This window comes from Eulemur rufifrons, chromosome 3, assembly GCF_041146395.1.
Source record: "Eulemur rufifrons isolate Redbay chromosome 3, OSU_ERuf_1, whole genome shotgun sequence".
NCBI classification, from domain to species: domain Eukaryota; kingdom Metazoa; phylum Chordata; class Mammalia; order Primates; family Lemuridae; genus Eulemur; species Eulemur rufifrons.
In genome coordinates, this window is record NC_090985.1 from 84,443,178 (window position 1) to 84,468,156 (window position 24,979).

Genomic DNA, 24,979 nt, shown 5'->3' on the forward strand with positions numbered 1-24,979 from the left:
ACATGGACTTTAAATTGCAAGGTAATAAACATTTTCATAAAAAAGGGAAGTAAAGAAATTGACTGTTGATTTTAAAATAAATGTCATAAACCATATTGTTTTAGAGCACACATTTAGGAAAATGATTAAATTTCAAGTTATATAAATATTTATGTGTATGCTACATAAAAATTTATGAAGTACTATCAGAAGTTATATAAAGTTGCTCTGGTTAAAGATTCCCATTTTATTACATTTCTCAATTATTCACTTTCTTATTTTGGAATAAAAAAAAAAATCAGGCAGCCCTGTTTGCCAACTGTTAATAAATCTGACCTCAAACTGAAACAATTTGAAAGTGATTACAGTTGCGGCAAATTTCATCCACCTAACTGAAAGCTGCTGTTTGACAATTTGGGAAACTTGTTTTATTTGGATTTGTGAATACATTTGGTAACTTGCAAGTGACTGCCAAGGCTGTAAATTAAAGCTCACAGGGCTTAGAAAATCATCTCACACAGAAAACCTGCTTGTAGGCGTCAGTAAGGAGATGGACTGGAGCTGCCCTGGAGCAGGGGAGTAAGATCACAAACTGAGGTTCCCTCCCGTGTCGTTGGCTCTGATGCGCTCTTGTGGGGGCAGGGGGCGGTGAGTGGAAAGCTGTTGGACAAGGTGATCTAATCTCAAATAGTTTTAGTAACTCTGCCTGCCAGTTCTCTAACAGTTAGGGGTAAGTTTTTTCTCCCCTAAATTTGTTGTGCATCTTGAATCAAGTAGAACATATCAGAGTTCTCCAGGCTTACGGATGTGCCTGTTGTTAGGAATTATAATCTCTGGCAAAGAACTGTAGTTAGCTCTATTTGTTTGGGTCATTTATTTAAGACAGTACATGCTCTCAGTTACTTACGAGAAAGATACATTATGTAATTGCAACCTTGCTAATGTCTTATCTAGTAACTGCTATTGCAATATGGTAGTAGTCAAATTTAAACACATTCCCTCTGTAAAACCACAGACATCTTAATGAGTTGCCTGAATAACATCCCTCTTGGTCCAAAACGGTACATGTTCAGTCTTGTCCATAATTGCAGATGGTTTCATCAAAGTATTATCTATCCTTTAAATGTAGTATGTTCTTGTAAAGAAAGGAGGCCATCTTATTTTTAAAAATTAATAACAACTTGCTAAGTATTTTCCTCTTATCATGTATTTCCTTCTTTCCTCATTACGCAGAGAGCAGAACGTGTGTGTGATGAATCCGGATCTGACTGGACAAGCGATGGGGAAGCCATTGAATCCAATTAGCTCTAGCAGCCCTGCCCATCAGGTCCTGTGCAGTGGGAACCCAGGTCAGGACATGACCCTCAGTAGCAATATAAATTTTCCCATAAATGGCCCAAAGGAACAAATGGGCATGCCCATGGGCAGGTTTGGTGGTTCTGGGGGAATGAACCATGTGTCAGGCATGCAAACAACCACTCCTCAGGGTAGTAACTATGCACTCAAAATGAACAGCCCCTCACAGAGCAGCCCTGGCATGAATCCAGGACAGCCCAACTCCATGCTTTCGCCACGGCATCGCATGAGCCCAGGAGTGGCTGGCAGCCCTCGCATCCCACCCAGTCAGTTTTCCCCTGCAGGAAGCTTGCATTCCCCCGTGGGAGTTTGCAGCAGCACAGGAAATAGCCATAGTTATGCCAACAGTTCCCTCAATGCACTTCAGGCCCTCAGCGAGGGGCACGGGGTCACAATAGGGTCATCGTTGGCTTCACCGGACCTAAAAATGGGCAATTTGCAAAACTCCCCAGTTAATATGAATCCTCCCCCACTCAGCAAGATGGGAAGCTTGGACTCGAAAGACTGTTTTGGACTTTATGGGGAGCCATCGGAAGGTACAACTGGACAAGCAGAGAGCAGCTGCCATCCTGGAGAGCAAAAGGAAACAAATGACCCCAACCTGCCTCCCCCCGTAAGCAGTGAGAGAACGGAGGCACAGAGCAGTAGGCTGCACGACAGCAAAGGGCAGACCAAACTCCTGCAGCTGCTGACCACCAAGTCCGACCAGATGGAGCCCTCACCCTTAGCCAGCTCTTTATCGGACACAAACAAAGACTCCACAGGTAGCTTGCCTGGTTCTGGGTCAACACATGGAACCTCGCTCAAGGAGAAGCATAAAATTTTGCACAGACTCTTGCAAGACAGCAGTTCCCCTGTGGACTTGGCCAAGTTGACAGCAGAAGCCACAGGCAAAGACTTGAGCCAGGAGTCCAGCAGCACAGCTCCTGGGTCAGAAGTGACTATTAAACAAGAGCCAGTGAGCCCCAAGAAGAAAGAGAATGCACTACTTCGCTACTTGCTAGATAAAGATGATACTAAAGATATTGGTTTACCAGAAATAACCCCTAAACTTGAGCGACTGGACAGTAAGACAGACCCTGCCAGTAACACAAAGTTAATAGCTATGAAAACTGAGAAGGAGGAGATGAGCTTTGAGCCCAGTGACCAGGTAAGTTTGTAATGTCTTCTCCCAGGTATGCTAATCTGTATTCATCAAGGATTTTCTCCACAGGGGCATTTTGATAAAAAATAAGGCTTCTCCTTTGTTGTTCTTACCTTGAAATTTTCACTGAAGCTGTGTGTTTTTAAAATACTCTCCCTAGCAAAGAGTGACATTGTTACAGAGCGCGGGTGAGCAGACATTTTTGTAAGGGCCAAATGGTAAATGTTTCAGGCTTTGCAGGCTTCTCCGCTGTGCTGTTGCCGCGCACAAGCAGCCGCCGACACTGTGTCACCAGAGAGTGGAGCTGTGCTCCAAGAAACCTTTACTTACGGATACTGAAATTTAAATTTTATGTAATTCTCATGTGTCAGAATATTTTTCTTTTGAATTTTATTTAACCATTAAGAAAAAGTCAATCCGTTTTTAGTTCATACAAAGACAGGTGGTGGGCAGGTTGACCCCACAGGCTGGCGGTGGTTCACTGACCCCTGCTACAGAAGATGCCTAAATTGGAGATAATCACTTCCTTGAAACTGGGCTTTGTCGGAACAGACTTCATTGAATTACTTCTTATTTACCTTTCTCTCTTATTAAGATCAAAGTTTAACTGGTTTTTGAATCTATTGACACTCATTTTACCCCTTTCTATTCTCAGCCAAGACTTCTGATTAATGCAGAAGAATTTCTTAGACCATTGGTATAAAAGAAATGTAAAGGGAAATGGATAGTAGAAAGGAGAGGTAAAAGTTGAGTCAATGTTAGTACATTGGAGCCATCGTATGGAAATTCAGAGCTACAATAATAGTTTACATTATCTGTTGTTCTTCTCTGAAAAATTAATTTCCTGAAAAAAAATCCAGGGCACCTAAAGTGATGTTCAAAATCATTCTTTTTTTTTTTTTTTCAATTGACAAAAATTGTATATATTTATGATGTACAACATTTTGTTTTGAAATATACACACATCGTGAAATGGCTAAATTGAGCTTAACATGCACATTACCTCACATAACATGCTTTGCGATGTGAAGGCATACAGTCTGTTCTCTGAGCAATTTGCAAGTGTGCCACACGTTATGTTATTAACTATAGCCACCACGTTGCACTATAGATCTCTTGAACTTACTCTTCCTGACTAAAATTTGTGTCCTTTGACCAATATCGCTGCAGCCCTCCCTGAGCAAATCATTCTTGATAATACTCTAAGGAGATAATGGCATCATAGGGAAAAAGTAAACCATTTAATATTTTTCTTTTTTTTTTTTAACCATTTTTAAAAAACATGGGTTATTACAGCCACAATGACTTGGCATGAGGTGTCACCTGAGGAATCCGTGACTGACTGGGGTTAATGATCCACGACTCCTACCCTGGGCCACCACTCTCCTTCTGATCCCTGGACATGCCCTGCACTTCAGCTATGTTCTTGAGTCATGATTGGTTGGAAGTAAAGAAACTTACGAGGGCTTTCCTACTTAAAATGGCTCGCAAATTTCTCTTTGAAATTTGTTTTGCAAGCAGATATTTTATGTGTCAGTGTCTTCGGGGACTGGCGGTGGAAGGGGAGAGGAAAGGTGCGCGCCCTTGCTGCGCCGTGGACCTCTGCGGAGTCGGCAGTGGCTACCCCTGAGCCAGGCCTGGGCTGGCAGCGGTCATCAGGGATGCCCAGGCCACACGTGCCCTTCTAGCTGGGCTTCACCAGGCTTCTGAGCACTTAGCTTCCTTCCTTCCTTTCACTTTGATGTCTTGACAGCTGCTACCATTCCTAAAGGACAGATACAGTTTTTCAAGCCTCTATGGCCTTCAGAAGGAAAACAGAACCAGATTCTATAAACATCTTGAAAAATCCTTAAACTTAGATGTTAGTGAGAGGTTCTATGTAGCAGCTATTCTGTAATGCTGTAAAATCGTTAGATGCGGAGTAACCGGGGTCTCGGCAGAAAGTTAACAGCAGTGTCTTGGATAAAGTGAAGTATAAAACCATAATGACAACTGTAACTATTTTAATCTTTTGAGGTTTACTCGATTAGAATATACAGAGCGAGTGGCGGTCCAGAGTGGCAGGCCCAGATAGCGTCACTCAGGTCTCTTTGACACACGCTAGAGGGCAAGGTGGTGACTCATGAGGTCTACCTTAGCTTAGCGACTAACATAACGTGGCCAGGCCCTTTCTCTGTAAACAGAATTATTTCTATCCCAGGCCTGAGGCCCTAGGAGCTTAGAGGGTCAGGGGAGGGGACTATGGTTTGGCATTTCTGTATTTATGTATACAATTGCACTAACTTCAGACAAGAAACTGACAAAAGAGAAGGGTTTTTTTTTTTTTTTTTTTAAGTCCTTGAGTCACTTGCAGTTTGATGCTGTTATTTAGGAGAAACATTTTTCTACTTAAAATTGTCTCACCTAGAAAACATAAAGCCCAGAGTATAATCAGCACAGATCTGTTATTTTACGTGTATGAAAAAGCAATGTACACAAGCCCACTCAAACACACACACATACAGTAAGTATATTTTTCTTAATGAAAGCCAGTCCCTCATCTCACTCTCCCTCCACTCTCATTTAAAACTCTACCAAAAATACTGCTTCAGAGCAATTTTAACATCAAAAACATTGCAACTTGAAAAGTTACCACAGGGCGTGTGCATTACCTAAATTTAGATCAAAGTTAGAATAACTTACTTTAAGAAAAAAACGATTCTTTCACCTCCTGCTCACTTTCACCATTCCCAAATACACATTAACTGTATCTCCTATTAATTGCTGCACAAGTTTATTGAAGACTTTTGTTTCAAGTAATATAATAAGTTATTTATTTAGTAAAATAGTTGGTGAGCCTGAATTGTACCATTAACTATCTTGTTATTTTGACTCAGAAAAGAGCCATTAATTGAGCGTGTGTTTAACCTATTACTAACTTATTAAGGACAGGAAGTACTTCGATCATGCTATTATACTTAAAATAGCATTTTTTACTGAGTAGAGTACTTAACATTTGTTTCTACAGCATTTCCTAACCAACAGGAAACAGTGACAGAAAAATTTCCAATATGTTTACCAGCTTTTAAGTTGTATGCTTATTTACACAGTGGAGCATGGTTTATACCTAACCAAATGATAGTATTATGTTCTTTCTAATGCTACGGAGAACACTTATAATAGGGTTTGGAAATAGTTTTAGAAGAATGTCTTTTTGGTATTTGACTCTATTAGAAGGGCACACCATATTTTAAAACGGTAGTGTCCTGAAAATTTTCCTTCAAATGTGATAGAATTGTATTACCGTTTCTTAAAAATTTTGTGTTAGGCAAATGTGGTGAAATTAATTACACTTTATATTTAAAATATTTTGAAAAGCTATTTTGTAATTTATTAGAATGCTTGCATTATTAAAATGCATGTGCCTTTTATATTTCCTTCAGAGAACAAGTTGATTTGGATATATGAAAAATCCTAAAACCAGAAAAATGAAAAATTAAAGAAATCAAGTCTAATTTTCATTTTGTAGAACTTTTATAAAAATCTTTCTGACTCATTTTCTGCCTGAAATAGTTTAAACTAACAACTCAAATTGATGTGGCTAATTTGAGCATTCAAATAGATGCCTAAGCAAAACTTTGAAGTATCTTGGCAAAGCATTTTAAAGGAAGGCATTAATCTTTTTGTCTTGCAAAGAAATTGTGCTTAACAAAGTGGATAGGGATTAGAAGAACTTTTGATGAGAATTAAAGCTTACAAAAATTTAGGGGAAAAATTTTTTTATCAGAAACAATGTAATCAAATTCATTCCTTCCAGAACTTACACAAATACAGAAGAAAATGCTATAATCATCAAATTTTATTGCCACACAACCTAAGGGATATAGATATTCTGAACTTTATCTTCTTGAAGAAGAATATACAAAGTAAACATATAACAATTTTAATGTTAAATATGTACTCCCAAAATTGACAAGGAATAAACACAGGCAATGCAATGTTATTTCCAGTGGGGAAATTGTCATAATGAATTTTTCAAATGGTAAGCTGAATGAATTCAAATAATGTTCATAGTTTTTATGAGTTTCCGTAGAACCAGTTCCTTTTAATATCACCAAGAAGATCCTGCGTGACTTTCTCAAGACAAATATATTTAGTTACTTGTCAGGGCTAAACTGATCCACAATTGAATTGGATCAACTCTTAAAATGGCAAAGATCAAAATTTGAAAGTCAGTTTAACTTTAATACATGCTTTTTAAAAATAAAAATCATTCAAGGAAAATAATGGATTTAAATTTTTTTAATTAGAAATGATTTGAAATAAATTTAAACCATCCAAATATACTTTAACATACATATATGTCTATAACATTAGACTTACATTAAACTCATTATATTAGACACTGGAGTAGATTACGAAGAAAGAACCATGCATACTGTCATCAGAACTCTTTGGAAGTATGATCGTTATTTTTACATTCGGGATGGTTTACAATATAATTTTATTTGCATAAAGGAAAGGAAGGAGTCTAGACCCAGACTGTTGTTAATGTATATTGTCAAAAGTTTCTTTTATGTATATCTGGGATTGAGGGCAAATATAAGTGTGTCCATTGAGAAAAATAACATGTTTTGTTTTATCATTGTTTACATGAACCTGTTTATTTTGGGTATTTTTTTTCAAGGCAATCTGCAAGGCCTTCTCAACAGGCAACTTATTACTTATTACAGGCTACCTCCCTCACTCCCACATTTGGAGCTTCCACTTTTGAAAAATGCACAACACGGGGCAGCATTGTAGTGGGAAAACTTGGTTTCACAGAACAGACATAAACTTCACAGTTTATTAGATCTTCTTTCTGATTTCTGTAACTATTTTCACGACAAACTATAAGGGTATCTATCACACATTTTTATGACACATTTTTCTGAGAAATTAATGGAAAGTATAGGAATTTCTATGAAAATTTTTAGTTGATCATGGGGAAATTTTTTTTAAATTGTGTGTTAACATGGTTAAAAAATTCATCTCGATGACTGAGTGCCCATTGCTAAGTTCCAGGTATAGTCCTTGGAGGGCAGTACGTGTTTATACTGAGAATGTCTGTTTGTACCTTTATGTATTCAGCAAAACATGGCAAGGAAGATTTACAGTGGAGTCACTTTACATATGCATTTGAAGTGCACAAAGTCAATTTTATGCATTCAGAAGAAAAGAACGGATGGTTATTAAATGGTCATTTAAGTAATATGTGAGCAGTTTTGCCCACCCTTCAGCCTGATGAGTATGTGTGCCCTAGCAGGGTAACATGAGGTGGTGACGTGAGTTTGCTGGGCTTGGGTTCCCCTGTGGCTCTAATATTGTGGACATGTAACTACAGGCTTTTTAAAGGCAGTGTGGCCCCCTCATAAACTGCTTCATTTAGGACTCAGCCAAAGAACTAGGCATGTGCTGCCACTCTGGAGGAAAAACTGTGCCGTTGGAGGGGACAGACAGCACAGTGCCTTCCTAAGGAGCTTCAAGGATCATTTTGTCTGTCTGTGACTGTCTGCACTTCAGGATGCTCACTTTGGAACCTAACCCTTAACATCAGATGGAACTAACTACCCCATGTTTTGCCTCCCTCTTTTGGTAGATTTGATCGGCTAAACTAATGAAAAAATAGTCTTGTAATTGCTCAAACAATGCATTAATAAAATGGATCTCCAAGTTATTGCTAAGCTAGTTGTCTCTGAAAAGACCCAAATAAAATGTCATTTTATTCTATCCTTCCTAACTTGAGAAATAAATATATCCAGTCAGAAGACGTCCCATGTAGATATATTACATTTGCCATAAGTTACAAAAATCTTAGCAAATTCAGCCTCTACATGGGGAATAGGAATTGTATATAGGATAGAAAAAATGTAAGCCAGTTTGCTTTCAGTGTAACTCATTATCAGATGTATGACACGTATTTCATTTGATTTGCCAATGTAGATGAAAGGTCTTGTTGTGGTCAAAAATTCAAAGTCCATCCGATGCCTGAGGAAAGCGCCTAACTTACATTTTCCACCTCCACATCAAGAAAATCATTCATACCTCTTTTGCACTAGACAGCAATCCTAGCATGTTAACTCAGCCATTTTCTTGTGTGATTGGCACTGATTTTACCTGGCACATAGATAGATTCTACTTAAAAGAATATCTATAAAATCTAGAATAGATTCCAGTTTAGCTTCCTGAAAGAAAAGTACTAAGTATGAAACAGTGGTGATACTTAACCCTATTATTTTAATGTTGGTGATTGAAAATGAAATTTAAGAAAACAAAAAAGGGGGGGAGCCCTAAGAAACAGTTTTATGGCCTCTTTATAAGGTTAATAAGTGCTACGTTTGGGGACAACCAGTTTTTATCCTGCTTTTCTACATGTGTCACCTAAGCTGATAAATGACTAAGAAAGCCATTGTCATTTGAAACTGAAAGTGCAAGCAGACAAAAAGCACGACTCAAATTGAAAAAGCAATGCTCAGTTCATGGTTTCTTCAAGCTTATTTTGCATCCCCCCTTTTTGAAAAAGAAAAAAGTCTTAAAAGGAGATGAGCATTTGTTAAATGCTCATTCGGTGCAAATTTGGATCATATTTTCTACCAGTGTTTTGGTTTTGTTGTTATTTCTCAGATTTAACCACAAATCCTAGACCTGTACGGTAAGTCATAGTCCACTCATAATTAATTGGAAATATGCATATTCATAATTAATAGAATGATTAGCATAAAATAAAGTGGAATTTATAAACTGACAATGTATCACAATGCTGGAAGAGCGCTTTCTTTCTAATTCAGCCATCTCTTTTTATAGATGAGGGGATTGAGGACCAAGAGATTAAATTACTTGTCCTTTGTCAATTTAATTTTTTAAAAGATGATCACTTAGCTGTTAAGCCTGAAGTACGCATGTATCTTCATCTTTTAGTTGGCTGTGGTTCCTTGTACCAGTTGGGTCTGTGATTGTAAACGGGCCTGTGGTGCCCGCTCCTGGAGTAGGACTGGATAAACTCTTCTGTTTGTTAACTACAGCCTGGCAGTGAGCTGGACAACTTGGAGGAGATTTTGGATGATTTGCAGAATAGTCAATTACCACAGCTTTTCCCAGACACGAGGCCAGGCGCTCCGGCTGGATCAGTTGACAAGCAAGCCATCATCAATGACCTCATGCAACTCACAGCTGACAACAGCCCTGTCACACCTGTTGGAGCCCAGAAAACGGCACTGCGAATTTCACAGAGCAGTGAGTATGAGATACTGCTGGTCATGCCAAGAAATGTCCATGTAATCAGTGTCAGAAACAGAGATTATTAAAGTCTGATGCAAACAGCTTAGTCACTTCACGGTTTTCGTGATCAAATAGCACCATCTACTGTCTGGGTCTCTTGAAACAGTATTCAAAATGGATTCTCGTGAACAGGGCTCTCTAACATGCTCTTGTGGGTAATTCAATCAACAGATGCAGGGAGACTGGCCTACACTGACGAAGTTCTTCAGCTGGTTGTCATATTTCCCTTCATTTCAGTTACTGCCTTCAGACGTGGAGTTTTAAATACATTTTATGTGTTTAATACCAAACTGAATACTTAAAATATAAAAAATTAAAGAATTATGCTGACTTTTTAGGAATAATATGCTATTAATGATTCTTCTGAAAATATTTAATCATTATACATGAAAGGGCTATACACATTAAAAATATCTTGCCCTATCTTTTAGGAATCCTTATATAAACATCTGTTTTACATGATATGTTTTCTAAGTTTAATTAGTTGTCTATTTATAAAATACATCTGTTATCTTTTATTTTAAATTTTTAAATCTTATTTTAAATTTTTTAAGTTTAGGATAAATCCTTTATTTACTCCGAGCACTCAGTTTATGAACTAGATAGTATCTGAAGTTGTATTGATAGTTTTAAATGGTTCTGTAGCAGGCTATAATTTATAGAAAGATAGATAACCTCTTCAGTGTTAAACTGATGAACAGAATGATTTTTCCTTTCAAATACAGTTCGACCTAGTGCCTAGAGTTTGTTCTCAAATCAGAAATGGCAGCCATCAACCAAATCATAGAATGTCTCTGCTGTCTAGATCTTTTCTTAAGTGATTTCTGGCCATTCTGAAAAGAGTAAAACAAAAGAAAGATGAGTTTTTGCTTATTATCTCTCAAACCTGCCTTTTTCTTAGGCAATGGGGGTTTAATTCTGGACCATGGGAGATCACAAAGTCACGTAGTTGAGAGGCGGGTAAGAAACCCACCAGGTAGTTTACGCTCATTGACAGGGGAGGTAATGAAGGGCTACATGGGAGCTCAGGGCTCTCCTCTATCTGTAGCTGCTAATGGCATTGCGAGCATTGGATGGTAACCAGATAACTAAGCCTGAGAAAGTCATGATTAAGCGTGGACATAGTTTCCATTCCCAGCCCTAATTTTTCTAAATATTTTATATCTGTTATTGATTGTTAAGAACTTTCCTTTAAATGTGCTATTTCAGACTTTGTTTATATAATTTAGAGAAGATAAAGTACTTGATGTTATTATATCTAATATAATTTATAATAATCTTAGTATTTTTAAAATTTAATAGCATTAAATTATGGGTTATCAATGTGGTATTAGTATAGTGCTTAGTACAAAATAAATTCTTGTGAACTAACCGTAAAAATTACTTTAAATCTTAAATGTATCCAGAATTCAAAGAAGCTGTACTTAGAAAAGTAAGTGGGGCTCTAAAGCTTTTAATACTGCTCCAGGTAACAGAGTTCACCCTTAAACATTTTAAGTTCCAATGAGGGTAGCCACTTTTAATCTAATATTAATCCTAGGAAAATCCAGTTAAGAAATGATATTCTAACATACAAAGCACATGTGTTTAGATTTGGTGCTATATACAAGAGATACTTACAGCTTCTTAGCTGTGAGAAAGCAGTATTCCTAAGTACAGGAAAAAAATAACCATACTAATGGTTTACTTAGCAAATATAGATGACTATTAGAAATTACTATTGGGTAGAAAAGTATACAGTAAATAATATACATTTGGTTTTTTTTTGTTTGTGTGGGGTTATTTTGCAAAGTCATCAAGAGTTAAATGAGAGACTTGATTATATTACGAGTCTACACTTTGGCGCTATGTACGGTTTTTGTCTGTGAATTTGTCTTTTATGTAGGCATTTGGTCCCTGATGTGCACAATATCTTTGTCATTTTACAGATGACATTTTCCCTAAACACTACTATTGTTAATATTCTTTTCCATTATCCTATATTAACCTTCAATTTTCATTTGTTTTCTCCTTAGCTTTTAATAACCCACGACCAGGGCAACTGGGCAGGTTATTGCCAAACCAGAATTTACCACTTGACATCACATTGCAAAGCCCAACTGGTGCTGGACCTTTCCCACCAATCAGAAACAGTAGTCCCTACTCAGTGATACCTCAGCCAGGAATGATGGGTAATCAAGGGATGATAGGAAACCAAGGAAATTTAGGGAACGGTAGCACAGGTAAGGGCTCAAATGCACTGTTCCTTTATTGGTGGGTTATTTAATTTGATGACGTATTCATCCACATCAAGCTAGTAGAATTTTTCAAGTGAACTTGTTATGTTAGAGCCTAACATTTTAAAGCAAGAAAACTCTACACATGCCCACTGTGAGAATGGCATATCGGAAAGATTCCAATAAACTGACTTGTTAATTCTGTGATCATTACTTTTACATGATTTCTAATCATTAATCCTATAGCCTGGCCTTCACTTCTGTCCCAGTTACTATTCTAGGCATTCACATAGGGTATGTGTGAAATAAATTGGTGATTGCTAGCTTCCAGCAATCATTTGCTGATACCCCAGAACTTATTAATTGATTAGTTGTGTTTGGAGAATTTCAGAATAAAAGTTTAAAATTCAACCAACCTTTCATGGTTCTAGGTGACATAATTCTCACTCAGAAATATATTAAAAATAAAGAAGAAATAAAAATAAAATAAAAATTTAGACAATAGTATGTCTGGCCTAATAGTGACTTTCAGATCTGGCCCCGGTCTCCATTTTTGAAGATGGAGGATGTTGCCTGTGATCTGGTTTGGACCTTGACCTACTGTAAGTTCAGGGGTCTGCCAGGTTGCCCAGGCACATTTCCTAAGTCGTAGTCACTGTCACAGTGGTACCACATTCCCAAATTTCCATCCAATTCAGGCTAAAAATCAGTGCAGTAGCATTTATTGCTGCAGCCGCCACGTCCTGGCCCCTGCCACACCTATTTATTACAGATCCAGCAGGAAGCTAGGGTTTCTAATGAAGAGCTGCTCACAATTTACAGCTTTCTTCCTTTATTTCAATGAAGTACTTGAAACAAAGGCATAGAAAGAATTAGATCTTATAAAAAGAACTTACAGTTGTGGGTGTTTTAATTCTTCGTATTTTATTTTTAGCTTAGTCTGTAATCCGTATACACACATTGCCATTTAGATAGTTAACTGAATATAAGAGTTCAATTTGAGGGGAAAAGGTGGATTTTTTACTTTCTATTGTTGATAAGGAATTTATGGGAAGTGTGAATTACACTGTGTTAAGGTAACTTATTCAGCACATATTTATTGGGTACCTACCACATGTGCCAGGCTCTGACTATTCCATTAATTTATATATTCACAGAAACAGTACCATATTCATTTCATGAATAAATAAATATAAATAAAATTTTTAAGATAAATAAAATACTGATGTGTATAAACTTCTGTAATAGAAAAGGAGCCAGTGATTTATTAAGGCTATCAGCGTATCAGATACAAGAAGATCTGAGTTCTTGTAGGAATCTTATGTAGAAATTTGGCAACAGGCCTATATTAAAATCTGAATAGCCTAGAGCTCACTGGTGTCCAGGCTGTGAAGATCATACAATAACCCCTGCTCTGTTTCAAAAAACAAAAAACAGACTGAAAGGAACTATCCCAGTTATCATTGCATTAATATTGTTGAATTATGGATGATTTTTTTCCCTTCTGCTTTCTAGACTTTCTATAATCTTTTTATGTTATTTAGATAGGAGATTTTTAGAAAAATAAAATGCTTTTCTCCCATAATATTTTTGTATGGTTCAAATCTAATCTTAAAAAATTTTTAAATATGTATTGATATAATAGTCATCTAACTTTTTAAATCTAATTACCTTTCTCCCTTAATCATCCTCACAGCACATTCTCATTTTACAAGGGAAGAAACACCCACAATACATGTTCTTTCCACTTGTTAAATACACTCTATTTTTAGGTTTTTATCATAATTAAGGAAAATGAAGGCAAGCTGTGTATTTGAAAGCAGAACCTTTATACATCTACCATTAAACCCTTCAAAATGAAGGGACCTCATTTGGGGTTTTCCCCTTTGGAATGTCACGTTTTAGGAAATGTCTGGCCGTTGCCAGCATCCTGGGGGCCGGGTCAGGATAGTGCAAACACTTGATCCTGTTGGCCAGTATTTTGCTCTCATTGTTCCTGTTTAGCCAAATAACTGCCAAAATCTCGAATATGAAAGGATTTGTACAAATCTATCCAAACCCGTTCTGGTTCTGTATAATCAGGAACGTGGTGGTCCCTGTGTATTGAAGTAGTAGGAGTTCCCTTGCCCTGGATATGAAGAACTGCAGTAAATGTCAGAAAAATCCTGTAATTTCCCCATTACTTAGAGGCTACCCTTGGTCAGTTTTGAAGTTAAACAAATTGTAATACTGTGAAAGGGATTCAGGGATTTAGAAATCTGTCGTAGGCTTCACACGATGTTCTCTGTGTTTTTAGTTTACAATTAGAGTATTGATTATCATTTTTACCTTGTTCCTCTTAGCCTTTACCTCCCTTTTGGAAAGTAAAACGTTGACGTGTATATCAGCTAATGTGATTCACTTCCTGAGGAAGGAAGTTGGGGTTATCCACCGCCACAGCACCTGTTTCTGAGTACAAATGGGAACAATTTTAACAGCTTTTCCGAACTATGAAGAGTGGCAAGTCCATGTTATGAAAACTTCATAGTAATCGCCCTTCTTAGCCAAGGGCCCACATCTGCCCAACGAGGGCCTTAGCTGTTGGGCTAACTGGAGTTCAGAATGAGTGTCTCGTAGATAGTAAGATCATCTAGTGTTCATACATGCTAAAGATGTTTTCAGTGGCTGCATCTCTCAGTTTTCTTTGGCTTTCATGCAGGAATGATTGGTAGTAATGCTTCTCGGCCCACCATACCATCTGGGGAATGGGCTCCACAGAGCCCAGCCGTAAGAGTCACCTGTGCTGCTTCCACCAGTGCCATGAACCGGCCAATCCAAGGAGGTATGATTCGGAATCCAACGGCCAACATTCCCATGAGACCCAACGGCCAGCCTGGCCAAAGACAGATGCTTCAGTCTCAGACCATGAATATAGGTAAGGTGGTTCCAGTGCTCTTTCCTTTCCATTTTTATGCTTTCTGAAGGTAATATCAGCTCCATTAGTTCATTGAAGACATGCTTCTAATTTGCAGTTTAGGTAATCTGCCCACGGGAAGGTGTGAAAAGTGGGATTTTGCTGGAACTCTGTATAGAATCTCAGAGAACCAACTACTTTTGTAATGTTTTATTTTCATTAAATTGCCTAACTTCAACTCTGGGGAGAAGTGAATTAGCATGTCACACTATAAATGTTATAGATGTGATATTTTTCAAATGAAGAAATGGTTCAGTAGTACATCACTAGTTCCTGACTCTGGACGAGCATGAGAATCTTCTGAGGAACTTAACATGCAGATTTCTGGGCCACCATCCTAAATGACAATCACACTCTCCCAGGTCCTCACTGAAGGTTGCAAGGACTTACAGAACACCTCATAGAATGTGAGGATCACTAGAATTCTATTTGGAGACAGTTCACATGTTATTAAAATTAATGATCTGATACATTGTACGGTACCATTTACATGAAATGTCCAGAACAGGCAAATCTACAGAGACAGAAAGTAGAGTAATGGTTGCCTGGAACCCAGGGATGGAGGGCACAGGGAGTGGGGAGTGACTCCTAATAGGTAAGTGATTTCTTTTGGGGGGAATGAAAATGTTCTAACATTGATGGTGGTGATGTTTGTACAACTCTGTGCTAAAACTCATTGAATCATACACTTTAAATGGGTGCATTCTATGCTATGTGTATTATATCCCAATGAAGCTGTTCTAGTAAAAAAAAAAGTAATGGTCTATACAACTCTTTTTGAGAATATTTTCCTAATCGTTGACATATTAACCTTCCTCTTATCATGTACATTAGCATAATTTTCATTTCACATATTTAGATATTGTACAATGAGGAAGAGCTAAATCATTCACAGAAAGATACCAGGGTTGTTTTGACTAGATAATGCAGAATTCTCATCCTAACTAACCCAGGCATCAGTTTTCTTACTTAGTTATTTAATTGCTTGGCACATTTTGGCTTGTTGATTCTGAGAGATGACTTTTCTGTTGCCTTTCTGCATCGAATGTATTCAAAGTCATGAGTAGTTCCCAAACACAAACTTATATAATTTGAAGGTTGCATGAAAATGCTAAGAATAACCAGATCTCTATGTAAAGAGAAATTTTAACATTTATTAAATTATTTAAAATCATAATAATGCGTTCTTTATATCCAGAAATTTAATTTATTCTCAGCCTTCACTGAAGAGCATCTGACTTATGGGCTCTAAATATGTAGCTGAATTTCTCTGATTTTTAATAAACTCAAAAAAGCTGTGAATTAAACAGAAAATAATCCATTTTGATGAAGACAGGTCTGTAGGTAATAATAATACAATATGTAAAAGCTCTTGTCATCCCTTAGCTTTAAAGCCTCCAGGACAACTTCTGAGAAAAAGCATGTCTGAGTTGTCTGGGCCTCCTCTCCGCTGCACGCTGCCGCTGGTGGAAGAGCTGACCCAGGTGCAGCCAGGAAAAGTTTGGGAGCAAGTGGTCCCGACCAGCACTTCTTAAAAGGATGTTCCAGCACTCTGGTGTCCTTGCAGGGGGTCTGCAAGGCCAAAGCTGTTTTCACGATAATAAGGCACTATCTGCCTTCTTCACGCTTATTACGATGCAGTAGAGTTTTGCAGAAGTTACATACTGTCTGATACCACAGCAGAAGGAATGTGGAAACAGATAGAAGGAAGATTCTGCTCTCTTCTATTAATCCAGACATGAAAGTGATTTGCAAAAATGTAAAACAATGCCAAGAAAAGGGTTTTTTCATTTTTGCATTGAAAGATCTTGTTTATATTAACATAGAATTCATTTGTTGTAATTGATTAGCACTTTTTTGTATTTGCCAGTTTCAATTTCCAGTATGGTAAATGTCTAAGAGATAATGCACAGGAACAAAAAGCTCTTTTTTAAAGAGTATAGGTGCTCCTGAGTGCTAAAGGCTTAGAACTGCTGGTCTAGGATATTCCCTGAAAAGGGTGATTAGCCTAGATATGTTTTGCCTTTATTTCTATTTCAAAGCCAGAATTTTATCTTCTTGCTTTCACCTGGATAATTCTGTCTTTTCCATTTTCTATCAACTAGATATTTGACTGTATATTACATGGCAGAAACAGATACTTCCTTGATCACAACATGTAAAATTTTTGGGTTTTTTTCTTTTTTAGGGCCATCTGAATTAGAGATGAACATGGGGGGACCTCAGTATAGCCAACAACAAGCTCCTCCAAATCAGACTGCCCCGTGGCCTGAAAGCATCCTGCCTATAGACCAGGCATCTTTTGCCAGCCAGAACAGGTGAGTGCCGAGTGCATCCGAGAGAGTAGCGATTCATGAGGTTCTTAAGTTATTTTTGGACCTATGCCAGAAGTTAATCTTTTCCTTTTGACCAGTTTTTGTTGATTCAGACTATATCATCTACTCAGCAGGGAATGAAGTTTGGAGGGGGGAAACCAAGAATCGGCCAGACTAGGACATGCCTTTAAAGAAGTTACAATTGAGTTGAAAAACAAGATATGTACCCTGATAACTGTAGTATGAGATAATATGCAGTATAAATGCCCCAAGAGAAATAAGCCACGTTTCAATAGACCGTCCAGTTGGAGTGCTGGGGAATGCTTCAGAGTCTTGAAGAAAAGGTCTGATTCTAGGAGGCAAAAATGACAGGGAGCCAGTCCCACTGGAAAAGCAGCACGTCAGAGGCCCAGAGTAGAATTGCTTCCAGTCGGATCAAGGCAGCGGGAGACAGAGGAAGAACCTCGGTCAGGGCAGTGTGGCCCATCCACCCTGGCTGCCAACAGTGGTGGGAAGACAGTGTCTTGTAGATGGCCCTGCTGTCGCACTTGGGTGCTGGTTTCCCAAGGTCCTTCCAGCTCTTTGATTCTAATTTCGTGATAACAGTGAGTGGTAGATTGTTTTCTAGATATGTTTATTTGATATCTTAGAAACCCACCCATTTCCGTGGAAACTTGTACATGATATAGTACAAGTGCATAATAATTAAATCAGGCACCGGAGAGTTATTTTTGGAAGAAATGTCAAAGATTAGTTTCTAGGGAAAACTAGGCCCCAAAGTAGGATTTTTACTGTTGCCCAAACTGATGAGAGTTCTGTGAAAACAAAAATGGAAACTGGCCGGGTGCGGTGGCTCACGCCTGTAATCCTAGCACTCTGGGAGGCCGAGGCGGGTGGATCGCTCGAGGTCAGGAGTTCGAGACCAGCCTGAGCAAGAGTGAGACCCCGTCTCTACTAAAAATAGAAAGACATTATATGGACAACTAAAAATCTATATAGAAAAAATTAGCCAGGCATGGTGGCGCATGCCTGTAGTCCCAGCTACTCGGGAGGCTGAGACAGGAGGATCGCTTGAGCTCAGGAGTCTGAGGTTGCTGTGAGCTAGGCTGACGCCACGGCACTCACTCTAGCCCGGGCAACAGAGTGAAACTCTGTCTCAAAAAAAAAAAAAATGGAAACAATTCCACGGCTACACTTGGCCCAGTTACAGAGGAAGCTTGTTCAGTTTGCTGTGCAAGTGTCTGTGACTTAGTGCTGCCCTGGTCTGTTAGTGCTTCTGTGAATTGTTAGTTTTCTTTGTGTACGAACTGTGTGGACAAAACGTTTTCATCACTTTTAAAGTTATTTCAGTTTTCCTAGCCACTTACGTCTTTTATTTTAAATAATTCAGTTTGGAAGAAATTTATTACCAATTTTAGGGTAATCTGTAGTCATAGGAATTCACATGTGATGGATAACAAAGATTCTAACTCTTTATTTAAAAAGAAAAGCAATGCTTTTTTTAAGTCCCCTTTGTAAGTATCACACAGTTAATATTTAGGAACAGGTTTGGTTTTTTTGTGTTTGTTTGTTTTGTTTTTTTGGTTTTTGTTTGTTTGTTTTTTTGAGACAGAGTCTCACTCTCTTGCCTGGGCTAGAATGCTGTGGTGTCAGCCTAGCTCACAGCAACCTCAAACTCCTGGGCTCAAGCGATCCTCCTGCCTCAGCCTCCCAGGTAGCTGCGACTACAGGCATGTGCCACCATGCCCAGCTAATTTTTTACATATATTTTTAGTTGTCCAGCCAATTTCTTTCTATTTTCAGAAGAGACGGGGTCTCGCTCTTGCTCAGGCTGGTCTCGAACTCCTGAGCTCAAACAATCCACCCACCTCAGCCTCCCAGAGTGCTAGTATTACAGGCATGAGCCACCGCGCCTGGCCAGGAACAGGTTTTTTAATGTTTATGAATCCAGCATTAGTTTACGTGTACATTTCAAAATGACAGTAGTTTAGCCCTTAAACCTGTAATATATCACATACACATTTATTTGTAACTTAGAAATTTTCCCTTTCTTTAGTTCCATTATGGTTTTTCCCCTTCATTCATCTGGTATATAAAAGAAATATTTAAAATATAGCCAAAAATTTATGGATGACTTTTTAAAGATCTCTGTTTGATTTATTAAAGGAGTTTTCTTTTGAAATAGAGTAGTTGCCTTTCATGAAAGACTTCTTTTCACATTAAGTTCAAAATTTCTGAGTTAATTTGGTTTTCTCTTATTTGAAAGGTATTCATAAGAGTAAAGTTTCTTTTGTTGATGCTTTCCCATCATTCAGTAGTTGCTATTTTGGTAATAGAATTTTGAAAATTTTTATGAAAAGTGAAGAAATGGTAATGGTATGTGGTTTCTCAAACAGGAGCTGAATTTGACCTTATTCTCCTTATTCCCATCCTTAATGACCTACTAGTCCATAAATATGTAGATTTTAAGGTGTGGGGTTTCTGTTGATTAGGGATCTATGTTCTGCTAAATTATTACTTACTATTTTGTACCAGCCTGGAGCCTATGTATGTTTTTTCCATCCTTTTTTTAATATTATATTCATCTGCTAGATACTATTTAGATTGTAACTATATTTGTAATTGCCCCCCACACAGGAAAATAACTTCATCATTAAGTTAGTGGCCATTTATAAAGTTGAGATTGGAGGTCTGGATCAGTACTTTTTCTGTAAGCCAAGCATACTATGATGTCGTTAAGGGAAGTGATATAACTCATGGTGTGTCCAAATTTATATTACCAGGTCACAATGCCACGAACTTTTCTGAATATAAAAGTGGCTTTTAATATGTTGTAGTACTGAACATCAACACCAAAGGTACTGAATTCTTCCACCACTACCACCCCATCCCAGTGACTTAGACATTTTCCTGGGAGAGCTGAAGAACCACGTTAAGAATTTTGAGTAGGGCTGGTGTACTCAGTAAAGTGTGCTTTTGGGAAAAGGAACCTGAGAGCACCATATTAGGAGAATTAGAGGGAGACTGTAAGCTAGAAAGTTGTTGGGGAAATATCTTGAGAGTCCCAGCTTGAGTTGAAGAGGCCCTTGACCAACCTAGAAAAGCCTGGAGGTACTATTGTACTTTTTAATCTGTGTACTCATTTGAGGTGTTTTTTTTTTTTTTTTTTCCATTTGTTTTTTTAAGAAAAAGAAAGCATTATGTAGAGAATTCTTTAAATGCAAACAAACATTTGCTTTCATTTTTTAAGTAACTGGTGTGTTGCTGGTCTGCCCTAGGGTGGAGTGGTCTTAAGGCATGAGATAGTGTCTCTGCTTCCTTCTGACACTGGATTTCAGTCAGGTACAAGACTGGGAAGTCTGTTTGTGCAGAATCCATGTGGCCTTGCATGGATTGGATTTCATAAGAGCCTGTCATCAGTAGAGAAATCTGGGGTGGGAGGGTTGGATGTGAATGTAGCTTCTGAAGAAACAGAAGTTGAAAATTACAAATTAAAGCTAGGCAAAGAAAGTACTTGAATGCCTCACTTAACTAGCATCTTTAGGGAATGAGGTCTCAGCGAATTTGGGAAATAGCCAGCATCTACTCTTGGCTGCCATGAACTCTTTTTCGTGAAACTTACCACGTCCATGTGCCAGTCATTCTTCACTGGGGAATTTCCTCCTCTTTCTGCTTCCATGACAGGCAGTCTGTGGTTTTCTCCCTGCCGTGGCCACACTGCTTCGTCGGCTCCTCCCTCCCACTCTCTAGGGGAGTGGTGGCCTGGCCTGCTCACACTTGAGTAGAGAAAGTTACTTCTGGGACAGCGTGCACGGTGGAAGAGAAGTGGGAAGGAGCCAGGAAGCCTCATGGGTGCCTCTTCCTGAGCCAGGCAGGGGCAGGAGTGGGAGGAACATACTCCCCAAGGGTTTGGCAGGGCCCCGGGAAACCAGTGGCGGGTGCTCCGCTGCAGAGCTGGAGTTGGGTGGGCCGTGATGGCTCAGAAGCCATGGGAATGGGGGTTTGGGGGGTGGGGGGGTGGGGCCTGCAGGTGAGGAGTGGCCTCCAGGAGACACTCAACTGGGAGATCTCCTTTTAAAGTGACTAGGGTGAATGGAGAGCATAGGTTGTCGTTAATGCACCTGTTCTAACTGTTTCCGCGCTCAGCACTTCAGTTTCAGGGTTCTAGGCCAAAGTAGCATATTAGACCGTCTAAAAAGACGTGGTGTACTGAACTGGGTTAGATAGATAACTCCATCCCTTGATAAGTTTATTCTCATTCACTTAAGAAGGAGTTTGCTTATCTGTAAACTTTCATTTTCTCCAAAACATCACATAGTAAATCTAAGAGTACAAAACAGACTTTTGGTAAAGTACAAGTATCATTTTTCCATTTTGGTATTAAAGTAAGTCAGAAGCTCTTTTTAAAAAGCTCCTCTAATTTGTCGATTATTTTCATTTATAAGAGTTTTTTAAATACCATAGAGTTTGGAGTTTAGTGTTCTGATTTTAGTACCTGTTATATACTAACAAACATAATTCTCACGTTCAGGATCCACTTTTCTTATGTACCTAACTCAGGAAGGCTAACAGATAGCTTCTTGAGGACTTTAATAACTATTTACCAGGCCTTTTTATGCATTACCAAGAAATTTCCTATCAGCCCAGCTAAGTGGAATCTAGCTACAGCTGAGTTCAAGAAGATTAATGCAGCTTTTATGCTTACAGGTCTCTGGTCTCTCCCAGTTGTCATCATGGTGACCTGTAGATAAGAGTCTTAAATCAATTAGTGCCTCCTACCAAAGTTCAGAAAAGTACTTCATTCCTTCAGTGCAGAGTAAATGTATACGTGCTTGAGGAGTCAGCACAGATTTGTGGGACAGGGTGGGCAGGTGGGCCCTGGACCCACACGGATGCGTGCTGGAATCCCAACTTGGCAGTGCCTGCCTTTGGGATCTCCAGCAGATAATGCAGCCTCGCTGAGCCTTGGCTTTGCCAGCCGGGAAGTGGGGGATGATGGAAACAAAAATCATACCGCAGATGTCTAGATCTATGTCTGGCCTGGATTGGGCACTGTATAAAGGGTATCTGTTATTTCTGATTGTCCTTTTGTTCTGTGTTGGGCTGGTACAGTAGTTCATTGCAAACACCCCAGAAGTCAGTTGATACTTTCACCTTTAAGGGAAAAAAGTGTTTTCTCACCATCCATAAGCTCAAGATGAAGTGTTGTCTCCTTACAGACAGCCATTCGGCAGCTCTCCAGACGACTTGCTGTGTCCCCATCCTGCAGCTGAGTCTCCAAGTGACGAGGGAGCTCTCCTGGACCAGCTCTATCTGGCTTTGCGGAATTTTGATGGCCTGGAGGAGATTGATAGAGCTTTGGGAATTCCCGAACTGGTCAGCCAGGTATGCACAGATGGGCAGCTGGGGGCCAAGTGTTCTTCGTGGGCACGAAGGTGGCATTTTCTTTTGTATACAGATGCTCTGCAGCTGCTTTTTAGAACACTGTTTTTCACCTCGTAACAGGCTGGCCCTGTTTTCTTCCTTCCCCTCTTACTGTTACTCTCATGGAAACTTTGGCCCAAAAATGGAAAACACTGAGAACTTCATATATAATTTGAGTTATTGAGAAGGGCAGAAACTCAGGTTCCGCACACCTGGTGTCTGCCCTGGCTGATAGGAAGGGACACGCAAGGAGATGAGAAAAGAGAAACCGCGCACAGCACGTTGTTGCCCAGAGACCTGAGCTCTTCCACCCAGAAGCCAGCATGAGCCTCCAACGCCGTGACCACCATGTTCATCTTACCCCTGTGCGCCAGGGGTAGGAAGCTGTTGGTGCTAAAAGAATACTTTGCACATGAGTTAGCAGATATCATTTTAGAGATAGCTACAACTGTCTCTAAATCATTTTGACCTTTGTGTGGGTTTAGCCCACGATAATTTTGGGGATATTTAAGCATACATGGGAATATAAAAGAAGTTAACCAGTCTTAGTAAGCTTATTTGGTTTTCTTCCTCCCGGTCATTCATTGGTTACTTGAAGAAAGTTAAGTCTCTACTTTGAAAGTGCTTGATAGTTTGATTGGTCTTGTTGATAAAATAAATAAAAATAAAAAAGGAAAGTACTTGGTAGCAATGATACAATAAATAACCTAACATAGTCTCGTTGAAATAGCATAGAACTGTCTGAATCTGGTTACACGGCTAAATTTACGTGAAGTGGTGCATCCTAAAGAGTAATCTGGAAAAACCGTCACACTCTTGTTACTGTCTTCCTCTTTACTCAGCATGAGTCAACTTTATTTCTTAGTGCCACAAAGCACCTTCCAGGGTCCATTCTGCTTCCTGGGTGTGCTGACGTAGCACAGGCCTGTGAGAAGGGCCATGCAGAGTCACTGGAGACTTCTCTGAAGCATTCAAATTAGTCTTGTCATAATTCCCACAGTTCAGCAGACAGAAGTGGGAGTAAAGACTTGTCAATTCATATTGAAAACAGCAGAATGGAAAGAAAAGACTTGAGGTTACAGGCTACAACCTGAAATAAGTCAAGACAGGAAAATGGAGTTTAAATATTTCCTGTGTGGCTGGTGTGTTTTGCCTTTAGTGATAGAATTTAGCATTCAGTATTGTTGTCCTTGAGTTTGTCTAAGTGACATTTAAAAATGAGAGCCTTGGAGTTAGTTGCTGAGTGACATGTAACGTTTTTATGAAAACTAGTGTCATGCCATCATTTAATATTTTTAATCCCTTTTAAAATTTATGTGATTTCTATTGTCTTATCACATCCACCATCATAATAATATTGTCATATTAAACTAAATTATAGAAATATGATTAGGTAGAATCAGGGAAATGTAGAATACAAATAACTTTATGCTCATCAGCATTGTATATTTTCTTTAAAAATGGAAATTACTTAATTAGATTTTCTCTGTAGTAAAGATGGGCAAATATTTAAAGTTCTGAGATAGTTCTGTATATGTAGTTAGAGCAGTAATTCAAGGTGAACAGCTTCCGCTGCTCAGGCTCTATCCGTGTGTCTGCAGCCCCCATGGGAAGGGCAGTGGGCCCTGGCTCTCACAGGCTGGCCTTGGGGCTGTGCCCATCTGAGCCCAGGACTCAGGGTGGCTCAGGCACTACGTGGGTAGACAGTTTGGATGAAGGCCTAGGACTGTACTAAGCTAAAGAAAACTTGGGAGACTGTATTGCTGCTGGAGTCTTTCCCTCCTCCGTAGCAAGTACTCCTAGAAGCAGGAGAAGAAAGAATGAGCCAGGTACACCTTCCCCTCCACACATACATATCCAGGGCCCCTGGGTCTGAGGTGTCCCCTGGGGAGTTCTGGACTTTCCACACCTGCCTCATTCTGGCCCAGGTAGATAGGCAGCCCTAAGAAGTCCCAAGTGACAAACACCTGGACTGTGTCTAGTAGGTAATGAGCGTGTGGGAAGTTCTGGCGGCCACAGAAAACAAATAATAGGCATCATGTTGCACTGATCCCAAATCTCAGATCCCAAATCACAAAATGAATCGGAACCCACCACATCCAGCTGAATAGGCTGGTTGTATGGTAGCTCACTTCATGCCTTTGAGGCAGCTTTGCCGTCTACAAAATGGGGATGATGGTGGTCGGTATCCCAACGCTGCTGATCCCACCTAGGTACTAAGTTGTTGTCTAACCGAAATGATTTGTACAATTGTGACTGATTAGTCAAAAAAATTAACACTTCTAGGCCAGGCATG

At 39.1% G+C, this 24,979-nt stretch overlaps 1 protein-coding gene across 5 annotated transcripts in view; it reads left to right on the forward strand.

Moving 5' to 3' along the window:
* The window catches only part of NCOA2 (nuclear receptor coactivator 2), a 265,072-nt gene that overhangs the window by 221,954 nt on the left and 18,139 nt on the right, over positions 1 to 24,979 (forward strand). For 4 of the 5 annotated variants that reach the window (XM_069465528.1, XM_069465526.1, XM_069465527.1 and 1 more), the window contains 6 exons: positions 1,213 to 2,485; positions 9,520 to 9,730; positions 11,791 to 11,997; positions 14,690 to 14,905; positions 17,133 to 17,262; positions 22,479 to 22,644. In XM_069465528.1, coding sequence (XP_069321629.1) covers positions 1,213 to 2,485; positions 9,520 to 9,730; positions 11,791 to 11,997; positions 14,690 to 14,905; positions 17,133 to 17,262; positions 22,479 to 22,644 — 2,203 coding nt within the window. The remainder of the gene's footprint in view (positions 1 to 1,212; positions 2,486 to 9,519; positions 9,731 to 11,790; positions 11,998 to 14,689; positions 14,906 to 17,132; positions 17,263 to 22,478; positions 22,645 to 24,979) is intronic. The other variant, XM_069465529.1, reaches the window with a different exon arrangement.